The sequence below is a fragment of the Macrosteles quadrilineatus genome, unplaced genomic scaffold (assembly GCF_028750875.1).
Source record: "Macrosteles quadrilineatus isolate MER2022 unplaced genomic scaffold, UCM_ALF_1.0 Scaffold_1__1_contigs__length_201487025, whole genome shotgun sequence".
In the NCBI taxonomy this organism is placed as follows: Eukaryota; Metazoa; Arthropoda; class Insecta; order Hemiptera; family Cicadellidae; genus Macrosteles; species Macrosteles quadrilineatus.
The window spans coordinates 165913729-165937249 of NW_026542594.1; the positions used below are offsets into that span (position 1 = coordinate 165913729).

Genomic DNA, 23521 nt, shown 5'->3' on the forward strand with positions numbered 1-23521 from the left:
AGAATATATATATTTTAATTGTCCTATTGTTTACATGAAACTTGATCAATAACATTATTTTCATAACTTACGATTATGAAATATTTTTTTATATAATCAATTACTTAGTTTTAGAATAAATAATCTATAACAAATTTTTAGACTAAACAAACCTACAACATAGTCTTGTAAAATAGTTTAATTTGTTTGGATCAGCTGTCTGAAATTGTGAAATAAGTATTTGGCAGTTTTGATTGACATGTCAACGCAAAGGTAAACATTGTGAATATTCTCATGCTTCCATGGAGACCAATTATTAATATTTACTTTTGAAAACCTCACCTCAAAACTTTGGACATCCAAAGAGCGTAGCCCAAGAGTAACTTAGGAAAGTGAATAGGCCTTTACAAATTCTCAGACATTGTGGAACACTTTTGTGCTTAATTTTGCTCTATTGGTTTAGTATTTTAGACGTACCAGCTGTCCAGATGGACAGACACCACCTCGATTTTATAATAGTAGGCTATAGATGATTCATAACATTCAGAGCAAAAGCAGAGTTCTATAGGAAATGAACTTGATTAACATACAACAGTTTTAATCACAAAACAAATTAGTACAAAATATGCAAATAAATTAATTGAAAGCTAAATATGTCAAGGGCATAAATATGATAAAAATTTGTTAAGGGTTCAAAATGTAGTAACTAGTTCGATTTTCAATTTTCTTCGAATATCTTTCAATAGAGGTTTAGGCAGATCAATTGGTCGGCTTGGACCAGCTCCTTTCGCTCCAATACTGGTTATTTGGAACAATTTTCCAGAATTAGGATAAGATGATTCAAACTCGTCATTCCAGTCCACTCGAGCACTGGTCACAAACAACGTACTGAGGTCCTTTCCGCCAAAACACACAGATGTCGGCTGCAGCACCTTATCTAACACTATCTCCGTCTCTGTTTTGCCGGTGTTTGGATCTAATCTTATAACCTGAAACACATATTTACTTACAATTTAATGGGGGTAGACTTCCGTCTCTGTTGGCACAAACAACCGAGTGAAAAAACTGATCGATATATCTATTATTCGATGTATCGTTTAGTTAGTTATGTAAGGTTATCCTAACTTCACTAACTAAACGATATATCGTATGAAACAATCGAGTAATCGATATTTTCATTCGGTTGTTTGGGCCAACAGATACTAAAGTCTACCCTTTAACGGGATTAAAAGATTTATTAGCTGCGAAATGTATCTGTCCAGTAAGTTTTACCCTTCTCCTACTGATTACTCACGTTATTTTTCAAAGTTTGTTGAAAAGAAAAAAACATAAGAAGAGAGGCTTCAACTTCAATACAGAAAAAAGTTTTGTTTGTTCAGATTATCGGACCGAATCGTTTTTAGGTAATTTTAATGTTATAGTTCAAGTAAAAAAACTAATAACTAAAATAAAATGAATCACTGATATTTCTTGGTAAATAACAATGATTCACCCATGACTAAATGGAACACTGCAATGATTTTTGGTCATAAGATGCAAATATAACGCAATACCTTTCCAGTTCCATAGATTGCTAACCACAGTTTGCCTTCAGAGTCAATAGTCATTCCATCTGGAAGAGAGTTCGGTTTGTCTTCAGTCCCAGCCAAACTATTCTCTTTCAAGTCGTAGAGAACTTTTATTTCTTCTGTTGTGCATAACAAACAGTTTAGATATACTTAAAAGATCGTCTATTTTAATTGTGCAGTCATTTTTGTATACAATTTCTTCATACAGCTTTGATACCTTAGATATAAATACTTAAATTACGGTTGTGTAAAACGAAACAAGTTGATGTAAGATTCAGCGTGTTTGATTCAACAATAGAATATAATTAAGTGATTATATCATAACTAGTGGCCTGTAGGGGCCATAGCCCCTAATTTAGACTACAATAAATAAAACCATATATAAAAAGACAAATATTCGAAATATTTTTTAAAATTATCAATTTTATGTTACTTAAAATTAACAGTGTTTCTTGTTTTATATCTTGGTTTTCCTTCCGTTGGAGTCGTAGGCTATATTAGTTGCTTCTGATGTGTCAATGAAATACAATTGTAAAATAATGATTGAATCAATAACACAAACCTATTGACAAATGGAAACGTGCACACGATTTGGCCTTAGCCCGGAGAACGACGAATCAGAGCTGAAATCATACAGCCAAACATTGCACATCTTTTCTAGTTTAAAATTGAAGATTTGTTTTGTAATCTTACGAATTCTCTTTTAGCTTCCATTTTGAGAACCAAATGTAAAGGTTAAAATTATTATTAATTATTATGAAGGCAACTCCCCATTTTGCGGTAGTAAGTCAGAAATATATCTATGCATTTGTCCCTGAATTTTAAGACAGTAAGGCCCAATTCCCGGAATCTCTTTTTGTGTAGCGGAAAGCGACGCAAAAGCCATTGCACTGTTGTATTGCCTTATGTTTTTTATGAATTTCGAATCATGTAACAGTTCTTTTAGTTAGTCATTTACTTGTGGTTGTGGCATGTCCATTGTGGCAACATGCGTTTAAATGTCCATTTGTGGCCTCCTCTGCGAAGTGAAATGTGCCACAATGCATGCAAGTGCTTTAAGAGGACCTAGATTGTGAGAAGCAACACTCAACTCATTTTCCAGCGTTCTTGTAAAGACAGGTTGTAAAACAGCTTCTGGATTTCTTTCACAGTTAGGCCCTACATGACGTTCTCTTTTGCATTTCTTAAGTCTGTTGAATTCCTGGACACTCTTCCACGTCTTTGCTTCACTCATTATAAAAACGGAAAACAAAAAAATTAAACACAATTCATTTTGAAATATTATTTTCATCACTCCTTAACGAAAGTAACTATTTTCGATAACAGCTGACATCAATGAAAGTAGTCGTTTCCCAAGCTCTAACTTAGGGCGAGGGAAAATCGATCAGCTGATTTTCCCTCGCTCTAAATTTACTTTCCCTCGCTCTCAAATAGTTCTCCATTTATTTACTACGCGCGCTAGTGTTTTGTTACGGTTTAATTTAATGATTTTAATCAGCTGTATGTATTTTTAAAAGTTGTGTTGTTCTTTTATTTTGATGTTTAAACAAAATGTATTGAGAAATATAATACGTAGGTTTCTTTTTAGAAGATTTTATTTTATTTTGATGTTCAATCAAATTAATTGAGAAATAAAATTGTTTTAATATACTGTGTTTGTGTATTTTTGCGTCGTGATGAAAAGTGTCGTTCATAACTCGTACCGAAAGTTATTATCCGGCACTTGCTCCATTATTCCCGTCCTCGACTTCGCCTCGTACGTGAAAATAGCTCTCACATACTCGGCTTCGCCTCGCACATGAAATTGGGGTTCCCTGTGTTCGGCTTCGCCTCACACAAAAACTTGAGCGCGCGCCGGAAAATGCCACTTTCGGTCCTAGTAATGAAATATACTATTACCAACATTGACTTTCGGAATAAATGTAAAAATTGCAAATAAATAAGTAACAGCTGACAGAATGCAGACGTTTTTCAGTCCCCATGCATTTCTTATGGTGGATATTTTACGTTATATCTCGTTTTCTGGTAATTTTATGGGAATTCTGCTATTTTTCCCGAGTCCCTGGGGTCAAGACCTTTAATTTAAGACCTCTCCCACTTTTCTGCGACTTTCCAGACGTCCACAATTTTCTGGTAAAAATTTGGTCTTACAGAATTATATATATAGATGGTATTTTAACGTTTTAAGACACTGATATACTTTGTGTAAGTATGCTAAGCTGTGTAAGTATGTGAGGTGAGTGTAGAGGTAGTTGACCTTTGTATCTTCTTGACAAAGGTCAAGGACATTTAAAAAGATTAATGATCAAGGACAGCTGGTCCCGTTTCTTACGGATTAAGTGCGGCATTTCCTCAGGGTCAAACCAACGACTATCTTGGACTGAAGTAGAGCACAGTAAACATTTTCTTCCCAGTTATAATTTTGTAACTACACATGAATTTACTTGAATTAATTTTCCTTATGTTCTGTACTCAGACACGAATGTGTTACATAATCTGAAGAGGAAAACACCTACCTATTGTACCATCTTTATCATCATATGAATACTCCGTCACTTTGAAGGTCAAGGAATCGACCAAGTAAAACTTGGTATTATCCAAACTCCACTCCAGGCCATTCGGAATTTGCATGCCTTTTACCATTTTAGTCTTCTTCTTCTCCATCCCAGTAAAATCCACCCGGAACATTTCACCCTTGTCTTTTTCAAACTCGTTTCCCTTTGGATCTGATTTGGTCTGTTTTCCCATTGTGCCTAAAACATATAATGGTGTTGTATAAGTTTGGTCTGTCCCCTAAAACAAAGATAATAAGTGTCACTGCTTTGCTATTGGGAAAATCTGAAACACCACTTCTTTTCTGAGCTACAGACTCACTAAAATGTACTCACATACGATTACAAATATTATAATAAACTAGCTGCTGTTTCTGTGCTTCGCAACGGGAAGATGTTCTATATCACTTAATCCAACACTTGTCAAGTAGTACAAATTAAAAAAAAACCACCAAATTTAAACAAAAAAGTATAACATACATTGTATTACTGTCCTAATGTTTACATAAAAATATATAAATAATATTCCTTTCATATCTTAAGACACTTTAATAAATCTAAAGTAGTGTCTAGGTTGATACAGCACCGGTTATAGAATAATTTTTTTTATCCATAATGAGTTACATAGTTTTAGAGTAATTAATGACAAATTTTTATAATAAATAAACCATAATTAGATGTGTGAAATTCATAGTATATTTAATTTGTTTAGATCACCTGACTGAAATTGTGAAATACGTATTTGGCAGTTCTGATTGTTTACACTGAAATGCCAACGCAAAAGCAACCATTGTGAGTTTTCTCATGCTTCCATGGAAACCAATTATTAATATTTACTTTTGAAAACCTCACCTCAAAACTGGTCCAAGGCGCGTAGCCCGAGAGAAACTCACGGAAGTTAGGCTCGTCACACACTGCGTCCGGTCCGGTAAAATCGGATCCGGCATGCCGGATCAGGTGAATTCGAAAACCATTAATTCAAATGGAAGTCCCCACACTGCATCCAGTCCGGTGCTTCAGGTCCAGTCCGGTAAAATTATTTCGGTCGAGAAGCGATAGGCTTCCGGCAAGCTTCCGACGCCGGAGAGCTCGCGCATGCGCAGACAACTTCTACTCACCTCGTGACAGTGACAGTGGGCACTGACAGTAGCAGCAGACGTGGTTTTGTGGTTATTGTTTACGCTGTACGACTTGTTACAAAATGTCATTGGAAGAGAAACTGATTGTGCTAGTACAGGCGTACCCTGAGCTACACGACCTAGGCCAAGAGGACGTTTAGCAAGGGCTGCTGCAACTACGAAGATCTCTTCACTGTCACTGTCACTCATTGCTTTAGGGAAATTTTGTTAACATAAACTACTGTGTGTTGTTGGTTAAACACTTCTTCAGGACTGGTCGCCGGAACTGGAACGCCTGATGCAGTGTGTGGAGATTTGCCGGATCCGGTGAAAAACACCGGATCCGATTTTACCGGACCGGACGCAGTGTGTGACGAGCCAATTAGGCCTCTAGATACGTGGGCAATCTTTGTGCTTAATTTTGGCTGTATCGGTTTAGTATTTTCACAGGTGGCCAGACAGATAGACATCTCAATTTTAAAATACTATAGCAGATAGATAGTCAATCTTAACAACTAATTAGTTACTGTTTAGGGTATGAACACAAGCTGTTTCTCACCAACCCACAGTCGATTGGATGGATCCACTTTGCCGTCGTTGCACCTCGACCCACTGTTCGGCTCATCTACGATGTCCATCAGGTGTACAGGAGTTACATTCACCGTGCTGGTTCCATCCCACTGTATCACGGCCAGGGCTCCCTTCAGAGCGACCACGAACAAGTCTTCCGTGTCCTTCACACGTACAACCAGCGTGACCGGCGTCTGCTTGCTGGGGTCTGAAACTGAATATTCACTATCTGATTATTGTATTTGTAAAATAACCATATTAATTATTGATACTGCCAATGGCATAGAACAGGTTGTGTTTTGTATGTACCAAGGCTCCCCTTGAAATATAAAATAAGTTGAAAGGTCGTCCATCGCTACGTACTATTAAAAGATCAATTGTCTGGGTAGCTGGGTAGTTAAAGTGCTCACCATCAAATATGAAAGTCGCTGGTTTTATTCCATGTCATGTTATTTTACCAGACCCAATTACCAGAAGCCATTTTGGATTAGGCTATCAATGATGCAATCTAACAACAGGTCAACAATAGTAATTAGAACGGCGTTTGAACCAGTCCCTTACAAAGAACGTTAATCAGTGCGACTGGCGTAGAAAGATGCAATAACAAATCCATCACTAGTATTGCATTTTCGGTAGGCCTAAACCATATAGAAATAACTGCGATTTTGTCTGAAAAAATTTCGTGAGTCCTGAGCTTACTAATCACAGTCTACTGTCTTTTACACCTGTTTGAGCTTTTAAAAACATTTATCCGTTTAATCCAATGATATGTCTGAAAACCGTCACAACGTTATTGTTATTAACAATTATACTATTTTTTTATTTTTACTTCAAAGACAATCAAAAATTAAAATGTGAAATAACGATTAATATTTTTAAATAATGTAATCTTATTAGAAAATCTAAGCTAGGTTTTGATATATGTTGATGTCTCACCAAGCTCATACGTACGTGGAAAAGTTCACGGTTGTAGCTGAAATCCTGAAATACAGCATAAAATGTCTGAATGACAAACTCTCATGACAAGTGTAATCCTTTGTGTGAAGATCAGCCAGATTATACTTTCTTATAGAAAAAAAAAACTGTGTTTGATAAGGTGAGCTTTATCCAATAATATATTTCTCATTACTGGATGTAGAATCGTCCAGTCACTAATTACAATGCATTTATTTTCGGTGCATTACTCACCTTTACATATTTTACATAATGATTATTTACCTACAAAAAATAAGGAAGGGAAACAATAGTATTTAAAACAAGAATATTATGAATGATTTTTGTCCCAACAAAAGCTAACTGTGAATGGATGCTCAGGCCATCGTGTATAATACTCTTCAGTTATACATCGATGGCTAAGGCGTAACCAAAAATGTAAACATTCGTATAAAGAAGTGGGTATTATCGGAGAGATAAGAAACAGGACACTTAGTTGGACTGGACACGTACTAAGAAGATAAGATGAACCTATCCTGAAAATCATGAACCCAGGCAACTGTAAAAGTAGAAGACCCAGGGGAATATCAAAAACTAGATGGTGGGATAATCCAGCAAGACATAAGATTCTTGAGAACTCAAGAAGAAGATGCTGAAGACAGATGGAGGCGCTATGTTGCTTAGTACCGACTGGGGTACAATCGGCTATAGAAGTAAGTAAGTTAAGTGTTACCAGCCTTTGATCGTAGCTTTGTGTATTGTGTGGGTCACTGGATCATACGAGTTGACGGTCATGTTCCTCATGTCCACGTAGTAGAGACGCTGGTGACCAGAGTCCCAGTACGGGCCCTCAGCTAGTACACTCCGCTCCTCGATAACCTCCATCTTGTATGAGGGACTCTGGAGAACACAAGTAAAATACATAAATCACATATTCGTTAGTTGTATTTATCCATTATTGTGTGCACCTCAGTCTTTTAACTTTATTAATTGGAATGTTTCTAGTTGGTTAAGGGATTAATCATCGGTGCAGTGATTCATGACCCGCCAATCACAAACGGCTCTTAGTTGTGAGATAATGCTACCCCAATAGCTCGTACAGGTGAGCTGAACCATGAACAAGTAGAATAAATAATATAGACTGTTAAAGGAAGGCTCCGGCATTCACCGCTAGGAGTGCTGTGTAGTTACGGCACACACCGCTGTAGGCGAGGAGCGCAGGAGCCGTATGCTACCAGAAGACGCTGCAGCGGTATTGGGTGTGTTAGTTACCTAGTGGTTAGCGTCTCAGACGTCTGTGCGGGAGGGACGGGTTCAACTACCAGCACATCCACAATACATACTGTATGTTCCCTAAAAGCGTTTAGGTACTTCCTACTGCAATTCCTCGTGAAAAAATTCCAGCAGCTCAGAAATCAAGAAAGAACATAAACAAGTGTTAAATCGAAACTCGACACATTTTAAAAAAACCTAGTTGAACCGCATATAAAAGAACATATGTAAAACATTTAGAATCATACGAATGACATACATTAATTTGGATAGTTATATTAAATTAATCCATTATGCAAGTACAATATACAACTAATTGGTATATCTTTCAGGGAATAAGCAGTTCAAATTTAATGTACGAAAAGGTATGAGTAGCGTTTTAAAAATAACATCAAAAAACTATATAACACACAGTTAGTGGGACAGTAAATTTGGATTATTGCAAAAGACATCTTACCTTAATTTTTGTGCAATGAAAATCTAATAACACAACATTACTCAACAACTTAAGAAATCTCTGGTTATAAACAAATACGTGAAATAAAATATTTTGATACTACACAAACAATGTCGGCACAAACTTATGAAACATATGATGACCAAATAAGAAAAAATAAGAAAATATATTTACACATAAAACCAAGTACAACTGTTGTACATGGTGGAAGGAAAACACATAGGTGAGCTATTACCGTCATATGCTGACGTCACTCAGTTTGCAAACACAATTTTACCAATTATAAAAACAATAACTATCAAATCAAAACAAATGTTTACCTATATGGCAATACAATCAGGTGATTTTTTTGTTTGCAATCTGGGTGACGTCAGCATTTGAAGGTAAAAGCACACCTATGTATTTTCCTTCCACCATGAATGTTATATATCAGTATTTTGAAAACCATCCCTTTGAAACACACGGGCAATCTTCAAAGTGAAAGTATAATCAAAATACAACAGGTAATTTGACAACAAAATATACATTTTAAAGTTCCCCTACCTTAATATTGGACACCATTTCGCTTTGCACGAGTGATGTAACTAAAATGTGTGTTAGACAGAGTTAGATAAGGGAAGATATCAGGTATATAACGCACAGATTAGTGTGTTTCAACAATGATAACGGGGATCAATGTTTTACAAGAGTTTCTAAAGAGATTGTAAACACTTATCTATGATATGATGATCCTACAATGTCAACGAGTCACAGACTCCAATTGGCCTTGCGATATATACGAACGATTTAAAGATTTTTCTCTGCGATTGAAATACTCCAAGCCTATATACCTTGTTTTATGATTAACCCATATACAGTACACAATTTAAAGAAGGTGTTTGTCTTTATATTACGCTAAAACCACTGCAGCAACGATGGCATTTTACATAAAAGACAACAATCAATATAACCTAACCTAACCTAACCTAAGATTGAGGCCCTATTCAATATATTCAATATATCTATACTTATTTAATACGCAAGCAGGATTTTTGTGACAATTACTCCTCCGAAACTACTGAACCGATTGACATATTTTTGGTCTCATTGGAAATAGCGTAACGTGAAGTTGTGCAGGAAACTTTCTTTTAAGGGAAATAATTAGAGAGTAAGGCCATGGGGCCCTTTAAAGTTTCGTATTTCTCCATAAGAATAACATGGGAAACAAACATTGCTATGAAACTCCAGCTGTTGTCAGAAATTAAAAGTCAGAAGAAGAACATACTGTTAATTGTAAACAGTCAATAAGTTTGCTAAGCAGTTTGCTACAAACATTTACTGACTTTGTTGAAATTAAATATTTACTATTTTGATTTTGGGCTGGCGTAAATATTACAATGGAAAAAATCGAGAAAGCCTGAATAAATTGATAGAGCCTACTAAAAAGAAAACTGAATCAACACTATGCTGCATTTCTTAGTAATCATTGAAAGAGCCGATTTGCAAACTATGGAAACATAGGAAAGTCATAGAACACCACCAAGGAGAAGAAATATAAATAATGTTTTTTTAAATTTATAATCATTATTATAGACAACCTAATGCGGCTAAGAGTAAGGCTATTTGTAGAAAACACTACAACACAAGATTGCTCGAATTCGAGCAACAGGGACACTAGTATATATTCAATCCAGAAATGATCGAAGATTCAACTAGCTTTGATAGTGGTTTCTGACCACACTATCGTAGTAAATAACTAGGGTTATAGAATTTAATTTACAAGAAGATGGCCTACAACATTAAATGGTTATTATAAATAAAATGGTATTTTACAACAATTCACTTCAATTGGATACTCAATTAATTAAAATCAGTTGTATTATTATCTATCTGACGACAAGCTTGACAAGTAATGCAATTTGTATCGCTGCGTACACAAATAGTTTCGATAACAGCTGCTGATATCAACAAAACTGATTGTTTCCAAACTACAATTTATAGCAAGGTAAAACCATCATCTGACTTTCCCTACTCCTAAATTTAATTTCTCTTGCGCTTAATCAGTTCTTTTGGCCACTACGTAGCTAGTTCATTTTAACTATTTTATTTTAACTACTGAAATAAGAAGTTTTTCTTAATTTTTTTACAAGTACAGTATCTTTCAATCTTTAAGTAACTTTTAGTGAAAGAGTTTTCCGGCACTTGCCTCAAACATTTCAGTCCTGGGTTTTGGCCTCGTACATGATATTAGGTGTTTCTTTGTATATGTTCCGGCTTTGCCTCATAAATAAAATTCCGAGTGCACGCCGGAAAATACCACTCCGTGCTAATTAAAAAATATACTATTTCACTTTACGCCTGTAATCCAGGTATAATTTATCAAAAACAAATCCTCGAGCCGACTCAATGAGTGGTGAGTTCTTGATGAGTTTATTATAGTTTTTCTTTAATAATAAAAATTGATAATGGAATCAACTTATATCCTAGTATTTATTTTGTAGAGTATAGTAATTAACATGTTAATAGTAATAAAAATCTTATACATATTTGAGATTTAGGATGGTTATATAGTTATGCGTTTGTAGTTAAATTAAAGCATGAATGTCTCATATTGCAAAATAATATAAATCTTCTAGACCCTGTAAGCAATTCAGATGGTAAACACAACTATCAGCGATTAGTAATGGCAAATACTTTAAGCTGTTTCTTTCTTATTAATCTGTGGATTATAAATATGATTTATCACATTCTTGATCTCTTGGTTAGCCTGAGCTGATAACCAATCGTGATCGCTCTTTTCTAACTGTATTCACGGCTAAATATAATCGGTAAACAATTATAAGTTTGACACATGTTTAACTAAAGAATAATTTCAACACTGATTAAAGAATTCCTTCTATATTTATGAGTATTTTTTGTTGGTGCTACATGGTTTATTATGAAGTTGTGTTTTTTCAAAACACTTTACAGTAATCCGGATATGACTGAGCATATTTTTACCAGTAATCAAATAATCGTTCAGTCCAATAATGCCTCGCCAGTGATAATGTCTAATTTCTACCATTCACATTCCAAAAATGCAATTATCTTTATTTTTTTATTTCCTATACTGCGCATAATGCTTACAATAGGACGAAGGGTTTTCTCACTTACCCAGAGGGCTCCAGGTATCGTTCTAACTTGTTCCGTGAGCCCAGTGGTGGTAACACTTTGTTTAGTTTGTACGATGATTTTTACCCTTTTAAAATACATGGCTATCAATTGTGGATCTATAATTGTTTAAACCATGTTCTCTTTTTACTATCAATGAAAAAATTAAATTAAATTAAAGTTCAAACCATTTGTTTTACCAAAATAAAATAGGAAAGGGCTACGTCGTAGTATTGTTCTATTGTGAGATTTATCTCCGCCGAGCTGATGTTGTTGAGCTACGCACACCACAGCACTCTAAATGTTTAGAAGTTAATGAAGTTATAGTTCCACATGTCGTATATCGTGTGGCGAGTTTGCCCATGCAACAGGGAGATTTATGTTCAGCTGTGAGTGAAGGGGTGATAGGCTACATACCGTACATTCTCTCCCCAGTGACATTGCGGAGTAATGTAGTTCCACTGAATCTACAAAGATACTTGCGCATTCCAAGGAACATTGGACTATGCGATACTTCACCGAGGGTCTTCTAACATAATCACTGTCTCATTTAACCGACAGTCGTATTTCACTGGGATTTCAGTTGTTCTAATAGAAATATACTTTGATATTACGGTCCACATTAGTTAATCTAAAGTAATGCGCGAATAATAAAACATACCAAATAATTTGATTGCAACACGCCTACAAATATACACAGAATTTAATAATCCCTATTATGTTTGTTTTGTAATTTTCAGTTTGTAAGGCAATTGAATAAACTTATTGCACCTAATTTTAAACATAGTAGTATGCTCTAGCTATTTATTCTGATTATTAGTCTTTCATGAATTCTACTTATAAAAATACTTCTTAATAATTAATATTTATCGACCATAATTATTTATATAAACTATAATGAATAGGTAATTTAGAAATACGCCACAAGTAGGTCTACAGTTTAAATAAAAAGAAGTGAAAAGATTGTTAAAATATGTTATAAGCTTAAAACAATTTTATTAATTAAAACTCGTATTAATAGTAACATTTTGTGTTGCGTGCTTAATCCCCAGTACATTTGAGAGGTATATAAACATAATATCAACGTTTGAGGCTTAATTAATTGCAATGGCACGAATATGTTACAAATACTAGTTCATCAAAGCTATTTAGAATATCATACTTAGGAGATATGATACATATTTCTACGCCATATCGTTAATTTACTACTCCCTTAACAAATTTTCTTGAAATCAAACTTGCAATCCATTTAATGTGGCTGTTGAAATGGAAAATCAACAGAATCTTAATTCTAAGAAATTTTTAGCATTCGATATTGAATCAGGCTTTAACAATGAACTAAAACCCTTTATCATTCGAGGATAACCGATTTATTAAAACGTATTTATTAAACTAAAAATGCAATTTTCAAATTGATTCCTGAGGTTTAGGTAAATTTTTCGTATGAATCAAAAACCGTTCATAAATTTGACTATTCTTTACGTTTCTGACATTTAGAAGGTTTTATATAAATTGTAAGATTGTAATGTAGTGTATATTTTACCTGGATAGTCGTAGAAGCTGACCTCATGATTTTCACCACACTACTATGACAAACCGATCGTGTAACATGAAGGGATAACAACTACTTTTATATCCAGTGGAATCGATGAAATTGAGACCCAAGTTAGACAAATTGTCCAATTACAACGCAAGAAATAATTTATACCAAACTTTGAAGGCTTACTTTCCTACTATGGCAATTGACATAATATTTATGGTGGCGCGTGCTTTGTTCACGATAACAATCCGTAGAGGGTCAAGAATTTAGCAATAGTTAGCATACAAAACGAAATGTTGCTTTATAAAGTGAGTCGTAATCATTTAATTCATAATTAAATGACTTTTTTCAATTAGATTGTTTTGCTTGGACTGTGATATTGTAAGTTTTAATTCTAATACCACAACCTAAAATATGTTATGATTTACTTGATACGAGAAGCTGAAATAAGAGGCATATTGTATAGTATAGTAAGTCTCATAAAATCAGCAAGTCACAAAAGAAACTAAATATATGGTTGCGCATTTTTTAATTGAAAATATTGAACCTGCATTGTGAAATTTGGTCTAATGAAAGGGTTTAATATTTAATATGTAATCTGATAAACTATCTTTTAAGGTCAACATTAATGATAAACACCTTCATACTAAGATAGATTTAAATTAAATATAGAAGTTGTATACTAAACGATAATTTATCTTATAATAAAAAAATGTGAATTATACTTACAGCGTATGCTAAGAAAAGTAGGAATCCACAAATCAAAACAGGAACGATGACATATATAGCTCCCCTCCATGATATTGCCATATTTAACGATATAATAATTAACACAACGATACCACCTTGTTTAACCTTCGGAATGGAAACAAAGAACCGAGAAAAAAAGACATTATTACTACCTTGTGAATTTGCATATGTTACAAACTAGACAACTATCTTGACGATAAATACTAAAACCAGTTTGCGCTATGTAAAAGATAATTTTTATATGTTTCGTCGAATATTTATTTGGTGACATTGAATCAATTAAATGAAATTTCTTCAAAACACTTCGTACGTTCATAAAATTAAGCACAAACACAATAAATTAAATACAGGGTGGAAAGAAGTAAGTGTTGCAACACTTTTATGTGTTGCAGTAATTTATATTTCCACGCCCTAACAGGTATGGAATAACATACAAATTAAGATGTTTCCAAATATTTGTATTTCTGTAAATAAAAAGTCCATAAGTGCACTAATACTGTTTTTATTTAGTTTTACTGCCATTTTCAGAATGTTGTTAAAATTCCAATAGTAATAGTACGGAATCATTGAGATGAACTATCTGTATCAGCCTTTATCCTGCAATGGAAGTATTAATTTATGATTTTTTATTCAAAAACTTACGTACGCTTTCGGCTTTTTTATGCTAAACTGGACTATAGAGAGTTTCAAATGTTTCTTGAATCTTCTTCAATTAATTACCTAATGTGTTCAACTAATTACCTAAATGATGAATAAAAGCTTACTGTTACTTGCTGTTCTTACATTTCTGAGTTTCTATCGAAAAACACGGAATGGCTAAAGTCTAATCTCCTGTATAAGAACATGTAATTGCTTAAATTATATGGCAACAGCTGCATTAAAAATAACTAGTGCACCTGTTGCAAAGTATTACGGGCGTTATTTCAAAATGAATAACAGTCATAATTTCCGATTACTTAAAAGAGTCAAATCAACGATAATGTAATCAGTCACTCCACTCCAGTTATTGAAACTGAAAACCAACGCTCTTTAGTGTATCACGTGTTTACTATGAACAGCTGTAATTAATACAAATTATTCATCCGTTTAAGTAAACAAAATCTTTTATCCATAAGAAACACATTGGGATTTTGAACGTTTAGGACGTCCTGAACGAGCTCATCAGCGCGGTTTGAACGAGCTCATACGATAACATAGGCAGCGATTTCTTAAAACAAAAACGTACCGGACGTACAGAACGTCCAGTACGCCGGTGTGAAAAGGCCTTTAGGCAACTGGACCTTTTTTGTGTGGCTGTGTGGTCTACTCATCTTTAGTAAACGATAATCAGGAAATTCACAACCGGATAATGAACAATGAAGGTTGTCTTTTAAAGTTACTGTTGGTGCCCCGTGCAAACAAACTTGGCTGTGTATCAAGGAAAATGGAGGACATTTTGAAAAAAAAACCTCAAGTAATTGACATCTAGTACGAGGCGTTTAAGAAGCATTAAAACGTTAAGGGACAGTTATTTAATTTTCATTTAGTAATGTGTGTTTTACAATTATAAACTTTTAGTTGTTGTGTAAATAACTAAAACTAAGTATTTATAAGGTGTTAATAATCATTTTAGAAAGGAAAGATCACTTGGCTAAATTATTTTCCATCATCATGTGTTTAAGTACTACGATAAAATAATAAAAGTTAACTTCACTTATTTTAGACTAAGTATTTGCTTGTGCTTAAAAATTCTTAGGTAAAATTTTCCATGTAACTAACGCCTTAAACAATATTCAATGTATTCAAAAAATAAAAACACCAGTTTAAACTTTGACCAAAAACATAATATGGATGTTAATCCTAATGTATCCTTAATTCACAGGGTAGTACAAGAAAAATTGCGATTTTGGCCATTCAAGAAAAACTCTTAAATTTAAGATTGAAAAATCAAAGAAACAGTAGGTTTTTGTACATAATTTTAAAGACAATTAACTGAAGTATTGTTTAGTAATATTTGACACTCTCTACAGTCCAGCTTAGTATAGAAAAACGTTGGAAAACGTTATTAAATATTTCTTAAGGATCACAAATTTAAATACATTTCTTATCTCAATGACTCTGTACACTTAATTTTGAAAATTTAATGGGGATTCTGAAAATGACAATAAATTATAAATAAAAACAATTTTTAGTGCACTTATGGCCATTTTATGTAAACTAATACAAATATTTTTAAAAACCTTAATTTGTCTGTTATTACATACCTGTGAGGGTATGTAAATCTAAATTAGTGCCATTTAGTAACCAATACAAAGTAGTTAAACATATTAAAACTTTAACACTAACTTCGTTCCACTCTGTACATTAACAATCGGAATAGTAATATATCACAAGCCAAATAACTGACACAAATTAATAGTTCGGTAATAAAATATCATACATAATTTGCACTGAACCGATTCGTATTCCCACTCAATGACTGCGAATGCAAATTTACCATGCTGTGTGTTTCCTGGCTATACGCGTTGTCCATACTAATCAATCAGAATCCCACAAGACCGTAAACAATCACAGCTAGTGAACCACCATCCCACTTTACACTGGTACAAACGAAATTTCAAAAATAGTTCTATTTTATTTCATTATTTAATATGAGAAGTTTTTTAATCGTTGTGTCAATTAATAATCTGGATAAGCCTATATCTTCGGGTGGTGGGTTCAGGATTAGCCCATGAATAAACGTATTTTTTGTAACAATAAGCACCTTTCTAGCATATGGGAATGGATGTAACATTTTCTTCTGTACATTCATCATCCTTTTGAATAAGATAAAGACAATTTATGCATATAGTTCTTCGTTTTAGTATCAATAGCCTCCAGATTGCGAAGAATAACTAATAATGGTGGTTTAAATACCTGATTCCGGCAATCCAAATTGTTGTATTGTTGTATTCCACAACTAGTGAACTGCGTGAACTGCAAGAAGGTCATCATCATGTGTGTACAAGGATGATTACTTCAGGTGAAGGTCGTCAAGATTAAAAGTTATTTACTCATAGGTATAAGTTGTAAGTTTATAAGTTAAGTTATAAGTATAAGGTATAAGTTTTTGACACATAGCACGCACACACACATAAAACCGATAAAATAAAATTGTAAACACGACGAGCCGGTGTTTAATGACAACATAACAACCGTTGCTGGTGATGCAGAAGTTGAGTATGGACTGTAGCACAGCTGGTCAGGTATCACACTCATTTCCTTGTCACTCGCCGGCTCCCTTGTCTCTGCCCTCCCCTCACCAGTATATCTAGCTTGTGTGCGCTATATAAGTCACTATATAGCGCTTATATAGTAGTAGTTGTTTTGTTTCAAACTTTCTGCTGCCTTTAAAAGTACATCAGGCTACGTGGGCAGAACTAGTTAATGGTTTCAGGTCAGTATACAAAGCTAGTAAAACTATATTTTCAGCTAGAATGGAATTTGAAAAAAGTATCAGAGAAAATAGTGAAAGTCTTTCAGAATTTGTAATACGTTTGAAAAATTTAGCAGATTTTTGTAAGTATGAGAACAAGTTTGATGAAAGAATAAGAGACAGATTTGCTGGAGGTATAAATTTTCCAGAGTTTGAAGTAGAAATTAGACAACTGTAATGAGAGTAAGAATGAATGAAAAAGAACTTTTATCACCTTTAGAAAGGTTTTTAATAACTTGAACAATACTACATTGAATTATAATAGATTTGTTTACAAACACAACAAAACAATAATAAAGAATTGAAGACACATGTTTTTTACTACATTCTTCCTCCCTAATGTTAATGAACGTAGTCATTTAAATAATTAGGAGGTCTTCTGCTTCTGAAACTTCTTCTCGGATATGTGTCATGGTTCTCTCCTCTAGAAGCTTCTCGTCTAGGTTGTAAATTCTCGGCAGTAGTATTCATTTCATCTTCTTGATTTTGTGTTGATGATGGACTAGGAAAGTATTCAGGTTCAGATTGAGAAGTGGGTAATAGAGTATTTTCATCACTATCAAAATCGGTTTGCTCTATGTCGGTTTGGTACTCACCTACCGGAGCAAGATGACGTGTAGACACGGTAGTTTCTCTTCCATCAGGCAACTTAACATGAGCATACTCGGCATTTCCGTGAAGAAGTTGGACCTCTTCAACAAGTGGCTCATACTTGGATGTACGATTGAATCTCTTCAAGTAGACAGGGCCGGAATTAAGAAGCCATGAAGGAGCTGAAACACCATTGTTCCCAGATCTACGTGGATGTAAGAACATACGCTCATGAGGAGTTTGATTTGTGGCTGTGCAAAGTAATGATCTCACTGAGCTGAGGGCATCCTCTAAAACTGTCTCCCATTGGTTTATTTCTAAGTTAAGTGATTTCAATGCCAGTTCAATTGTTTTCCATAGAATGCCGTTATATCTTTCTACTTGCCCATTACCTGCTGGATTGTACGCAGTGGTTCTACTAGTTGAGATTCCAAGTGAGTTCAAGAAGCTTTTTAAGTCTTGGCTCAGAAATGATGTTCCTCTGTCCGAATGTATGTAACTAGGAACCCCAAAAGTAGAAAATAATGTTTTTAGTTTCGACTTAACTGTTGACGATGACATGTCTGAACACGGGAAAGCGAAAGGGAACCGTGAAAACTCGTCTACTATTACTAATAAGTAACGGTTTCGACTTGATGAAGGGAGCGGGCCTTTGAAATCGATATTCAGCCGTTCAAATGCAGAAGTGGCTTTAATCAAAATCCCTTTGTGTTTGAAGAATCTAGGCTTCACAGCAGCACACACATTACAGGAGTTTGTTATTCGTCTGATTTCATCGATCGAGTAGGGCAAGTTTTTACTCCGAACCCAGTGGTATAAACGTGTCACACCTGGGTGACATAAATTCGCATGTAAATCAATCAACAGTTTTTCTTGATTTTGGATTGAAGAACATACTCTAGTCAGGGCATCTGCAGCCATATTATCTTTACCGGGTCTATATACAATATCATAATGAAAGCACGACAATTCCAGTTTCCACCTCATTATCTTTTCATTTTTCACTTTGCCATGACGGTTGTTATCGAACATAAAAGAAACCGACCTCTGGTCAGTAATCAGCTTGAAATGTTTACCAACCAAATAGTGACGCCATTTCCGCAGTGCTTCTACAATAGCTTGGGCTTCTTTTTCGACACTTGAATGTCTTTGTTCTGCTGGAGAAAGTATCCTTGAGAAGAATGCGACTGGACGGTTCGATTGAGTCAAAGTAGCAGCAATGGTACTCTCAGATGCATCAGTTTCTACGATGAACTGTGTTTCAGGGTCAATACAGCTTACTACAGATCCGATGATTTCACTTTTTATAGTTTCGAAAGACTGGAGCCCTGCTTTGGACAAAGGGAATGTAGTACGTGCAAGTGGAATCACTTTGGCAGCATAATCTGGTATAAGTGATGCATAATGTGAAAACATACCAAGGGTCCTCCTCAGTGATGCGGTGTCTCTGGGCGGAGGTAAATTTTTCAAAGGATCTAGTCGACTGGGGTCAGGCTTGATAGTTTTGTTTGATATATGATAGCCCAACAAATTGATCGATCGCAGTGAAAATGAAGACTTCTCATTATTAATAGTTAGGTTGTGTTTGGATGCAGCTTCAATAAACTTTTTTAAGTTTATATCGTGTTGCTCTTGTGTTTTTCCACAGATTGTGACATCATCAAGATAGGCGTAAGTGTCTTGTAACTGTTCTGTTCGGATAACTTGGTTTGTAATTTACCTGCCCTGCAGACCTTAGTAAAATGCCCCTGTTTACCACAGTTATGACAACTTGTATTTTTAGCTGGACATTTGAACCTAGGATGTCTTAGATCACCGCAAAAGAAACATTTTTCAGTCACAGCAGCTAGAGAACACTTTTCTAAACTGCTTGAAGTTGCAACATTCTGATTGCTCGCTTGGGTTTCTTGGGACGAAGTTGCATTTACTATAGATTGAAAAGCTAATGATTGCTCATGTGCAAGTTCTAGGGATCTGGCTTGATTATATGCCTCATCTAGTGTCAACGAAACATTTTCTAGTAAGCGCTGGCGAATTGCAGAAGATTTTATTCCAGCAATAAATGTGTCACGGATATAATCATCCCTATTCTTTTCAGCTGTGACAGCTTTAAACTGACAGTCTTTACTCAGTAATTTTAAAGCCTGGAGATATTGGTCAATAGTCTCCTCAGGTTGCTGCTGACGTGCAGATAGTTTATGTCTAGAATATATTTCATTTACAGGTTTTACATAGATACTTCTTAGCACAGATATAGCATCGTTATACGTACCACTTTCACTTATGTACTCGTCGATTTCCGGAGTAATAAAGTTTATAAGTATTTTGAGTTTATCGGAGTCGGATGGTTGTGGTGTAATGCTGGTAACAAAATTCTGAAACGTTTTGTGCCAATGTGTCCATTCCTTACTTGCAGATGATGAGTTTGGATCTACACTAAACTTGTCTGGCTTTAGGATCGTATTCATTTCACAATATCAAGTTATTAAAATTGTGAGATTTAATAATTAAAATTAAAAAGATGACATATTATTGTGGTTTGGAAGAATTGTAGTTCCAGAATGCATGAGAACTGATGTTCTGAAGATATTGCACACAGGACATTATTAAAATTGTAATGAGAGTAAGAATGAATGAAAAAGAACTTTTATCACCTTTAGAAAGGTTTTTAATAACTTGAACAATACTACATTGAATTATAATAGATTTGTTTACAAACACAACAAAACAATAATAAAGAATTGAAGACACATGTTTTTTACTACAACAACGATGGCCTGATGGGGTAAAAGAAAATGGTGACAAGTTAACATCTGAAGATGTTTTTGAACTGGCCACTTTAAATCGCGTTGGAAATGGTCCGAACAAGAAGAGGGGACATTTAAAAGAGTAAAAGAAATTCTATCAAGTAAAGACACAGTAGTGCCATACGAAGAAATGAGACCATTGGTAATGGTCTGTGATGCATCAGAAAATGGATTGGGAAGTGTACTAATGCACAGGTATGAAGATGGAATAGAAAGACCAATTGCTTTTGCCAGTCGTACACTATTGCCCGCTGAAAAACAATATTCAAATATCGACAGAGAAGCGAACGGATCTATTATGTTTGGACTCAGGAAATTTCATCAATATGTATATGGTCGGAAGTTTACTTTAGTAACCGACCACAAACCTCTACAACGGATATTTGGAAATATGCGAGATCTTCCAAAAGTTGTAAATAGCCGTTTAGTGAGGTGGGCTCACCAGTTGAATCAATACAACTATGACATAGAGTACATAAAAGGAGAAGATAATGTGTGTGCTGATGTTCTATCAAGACTTCCGATTGAAGAAGATCAACCTGAGGAGGCTCACATTGGCTTTTTGAATGTTGATAAGGTTAACTCAATCATGTCTTATGACCTCTTGAAACAAAATTCATTTACAGATAAAGCAATTAAAATGGCAAAAAACTTTGTATTGAGAAATACATGGCCCCCTGTTGTTCCTGAAATGTTGAAGTCATACAAACCGAGGAAAGATGAATTGAGTGTAGAAGATGACATATTATTGTGGTTTGGAAGAATTGTAGTTCCAGAATGCATGAGAACTGATGTTCTGAAGATATTGCACACAGGACATCCTGGTATTGTATCAATGAGGTCTGTAGCAAGACACTATGTATGGTGGCCCAACATGGATAAAGATATCGAAGTTTATATCAAGAGGTGCACATCTTGTCAAGAGAATCGAGATAATGTGGAAGAAGTACCATTATATCCTTGGAATGTACCTGATAGAGTTTGGGAAAGGGTACACATTGATCTGGCAGGGCCAGTCAACGGATCTATGTGGTTGGTAGGTATTGATGCTTTGTCAAAGTGGGCAGAAGTGGACTGTCTCAAGACAACAAACTCTTCAACAATCATTCAACGATTGAGATCTTGGTTTAGTCGATATGGAATACCAAGTGAAATAGTGACAGACAATGGACCTCAATTTGTATCAAAGGAAATGGAAACATTTTTTGAGAAAAATTCTATCAACCACATAAAAACAACTCCCTACCATCCTAAAAGTAATGGACTTGTGGAAAGACTAATTCGTACTTTGAAAAGACGGTTCTACACAACAAAGCAGGATGTTGGAGATGGAATGCTAGTTCTTCAAAATGTTCTTTTTAGCTACAGAAACTCGCCTCAGGAAACAACTGGTAGGGCTCCTGCAGAATTGTTTCTCGGTCGTAGACTACCAACAATTTTTGACAATATGAAACCTAATCTTAGAAAAAAGATGGAGATGAAGCTTTGGAAAGAACAATGGAGGGACAACAAAAAAGTTCGAACTTTTGAAGAGGGAGAAGATGTGTGGATTAAGAATGAACATGGAAATGGTTGGTCAGCTGGAATGGTGAAAAATAAAAATTGACTGTACTCATATGATGTACTTTGTGGAGGTGTTATAAAAAGGAAACATGCGGACCAGATGAGAAAAAGAATGGGAGCTGTTGAATCCGTGTAAAAATAAAGGGGGGAAAAGTGTTAGATAGTTAAATGTATAAGTAATTAATACATCAGCTGATTTATTATTATTAAGTTTGTTAGTAAATATTCTGCTTAGGTTGATGTGGTTAAGAATTCAATAAAATGGTTCTTTTATATTTTGAATATCATTTAGTGTAATTCTATAGAGACCTTACTTTATGTTTAATCTATTTCATTAAGTCACAGATAGTAAGGAACCTGTTAACAAATAGATTGCTATATTACAATAAAATAACGTTGACGTTGACATAATAAGAAGAAACAGGAAAAAAAAATAATAATAATAGTGGCTTAAATACCTGATTCTGGCAATCCAATTGTTCTATTCCATAACTAGTTTCGACCTGCTAGTACGTCATCATCAGATGTGTACAAAAGGATGATTACTCACACGAACTTCATAAAGTCTTTGACATATATAAGTAGTGTCGCTATATATATAAGTTTGAAACTTTTCTTAATGGTGCAGGACCCACATAGGCAAGCAAAAGATCCCTTCGAGCATTCTCTGCTCTCTGAGAATCTTCTCCCAATCCTTTTACCTTGCATAACAATAGAAAATGTGCTTCATAATCATCCCACCTACTAGACTCATCATAGCTTTGACATTTGAACTTCTCTATCTTTGATTGAAATGCGTCTTCTTTAGTTTCATACTCATCTTCTTCATTGAAATAACTATTTCTTCTTTTGGTTCGTTTACTCATCGTCGCCAATATAGAATTACACTAAATGATATTCAAAATATAAAAGAACCATTTTATTGAAATCTTAACCACATCAACCTAAGCAGAATATTTACTAACAAACTTAATAATAATAAATCAGCTGATGTATTAATTACTTATACATTTAACTATCTAACAGTCTCAAACACTAGACCGAATAGGTATTTAAATACAACTTCAGCTAACTCAAATGAATACAACAAGAAATATACTTAAAAGCAAACTATTTCCTACAGTTACCTAACAATGTACATGTTCTCTCACTGATTTGAGAAAGCAAAGTGGCCAATTCGCTCACCAGTGAGACAATGTTAACATTGTCTCACTCTAATTACTTTGTCTCACTCCAGA

The 23521-nt window shown here is 34.6% G+C and overlaps 2 protein-coding genes across 2 annotated transcripts; one reads left to right on the forward strand and one right to left on the reverse strand.

Moving 5' to 3' along the window:
- Positions 1-560: 560 nt before the first annotated feature.
- LOC129002355 (regucalcin-like) lies at positions 561-9078 on the reverse strand. The gene is made up of 6 exons (XM_054430095.1): positions 8993-9078; positions 7458-7620; positions 5777-6016; positions 4064-4300; positions 1533-1666; positions 561-968 (listed from the first exon to the last, which is right to left on the reverse strand). Exons 1-6 carry the CDS (start codon positions 9008-9010, stop codon positions 672-674), a joined length of 1089 nt encoding a protein of 362 aa, XP_054286070.1. The 5' UTR covers positions 9011-9078; the 3' UTR covers positions 561-671.
- A 12033-nt stretch (positions 9079-21111) lies between these two features.
- On the forward strand, positions 21112-22326 carry LOC129002361 (uncharacterized protein K02A2.6-like). Its single transcript, XM_054430106.1, has one exon. It carries the CDS (start codon positions 21112-21114, stop codon positions 22324-22326), a length of 1215 nt encoding a protein of 404 aa, XP_054286081.1.
- Positions 22327-23521: the final 1195 nt, after the last annotated feature.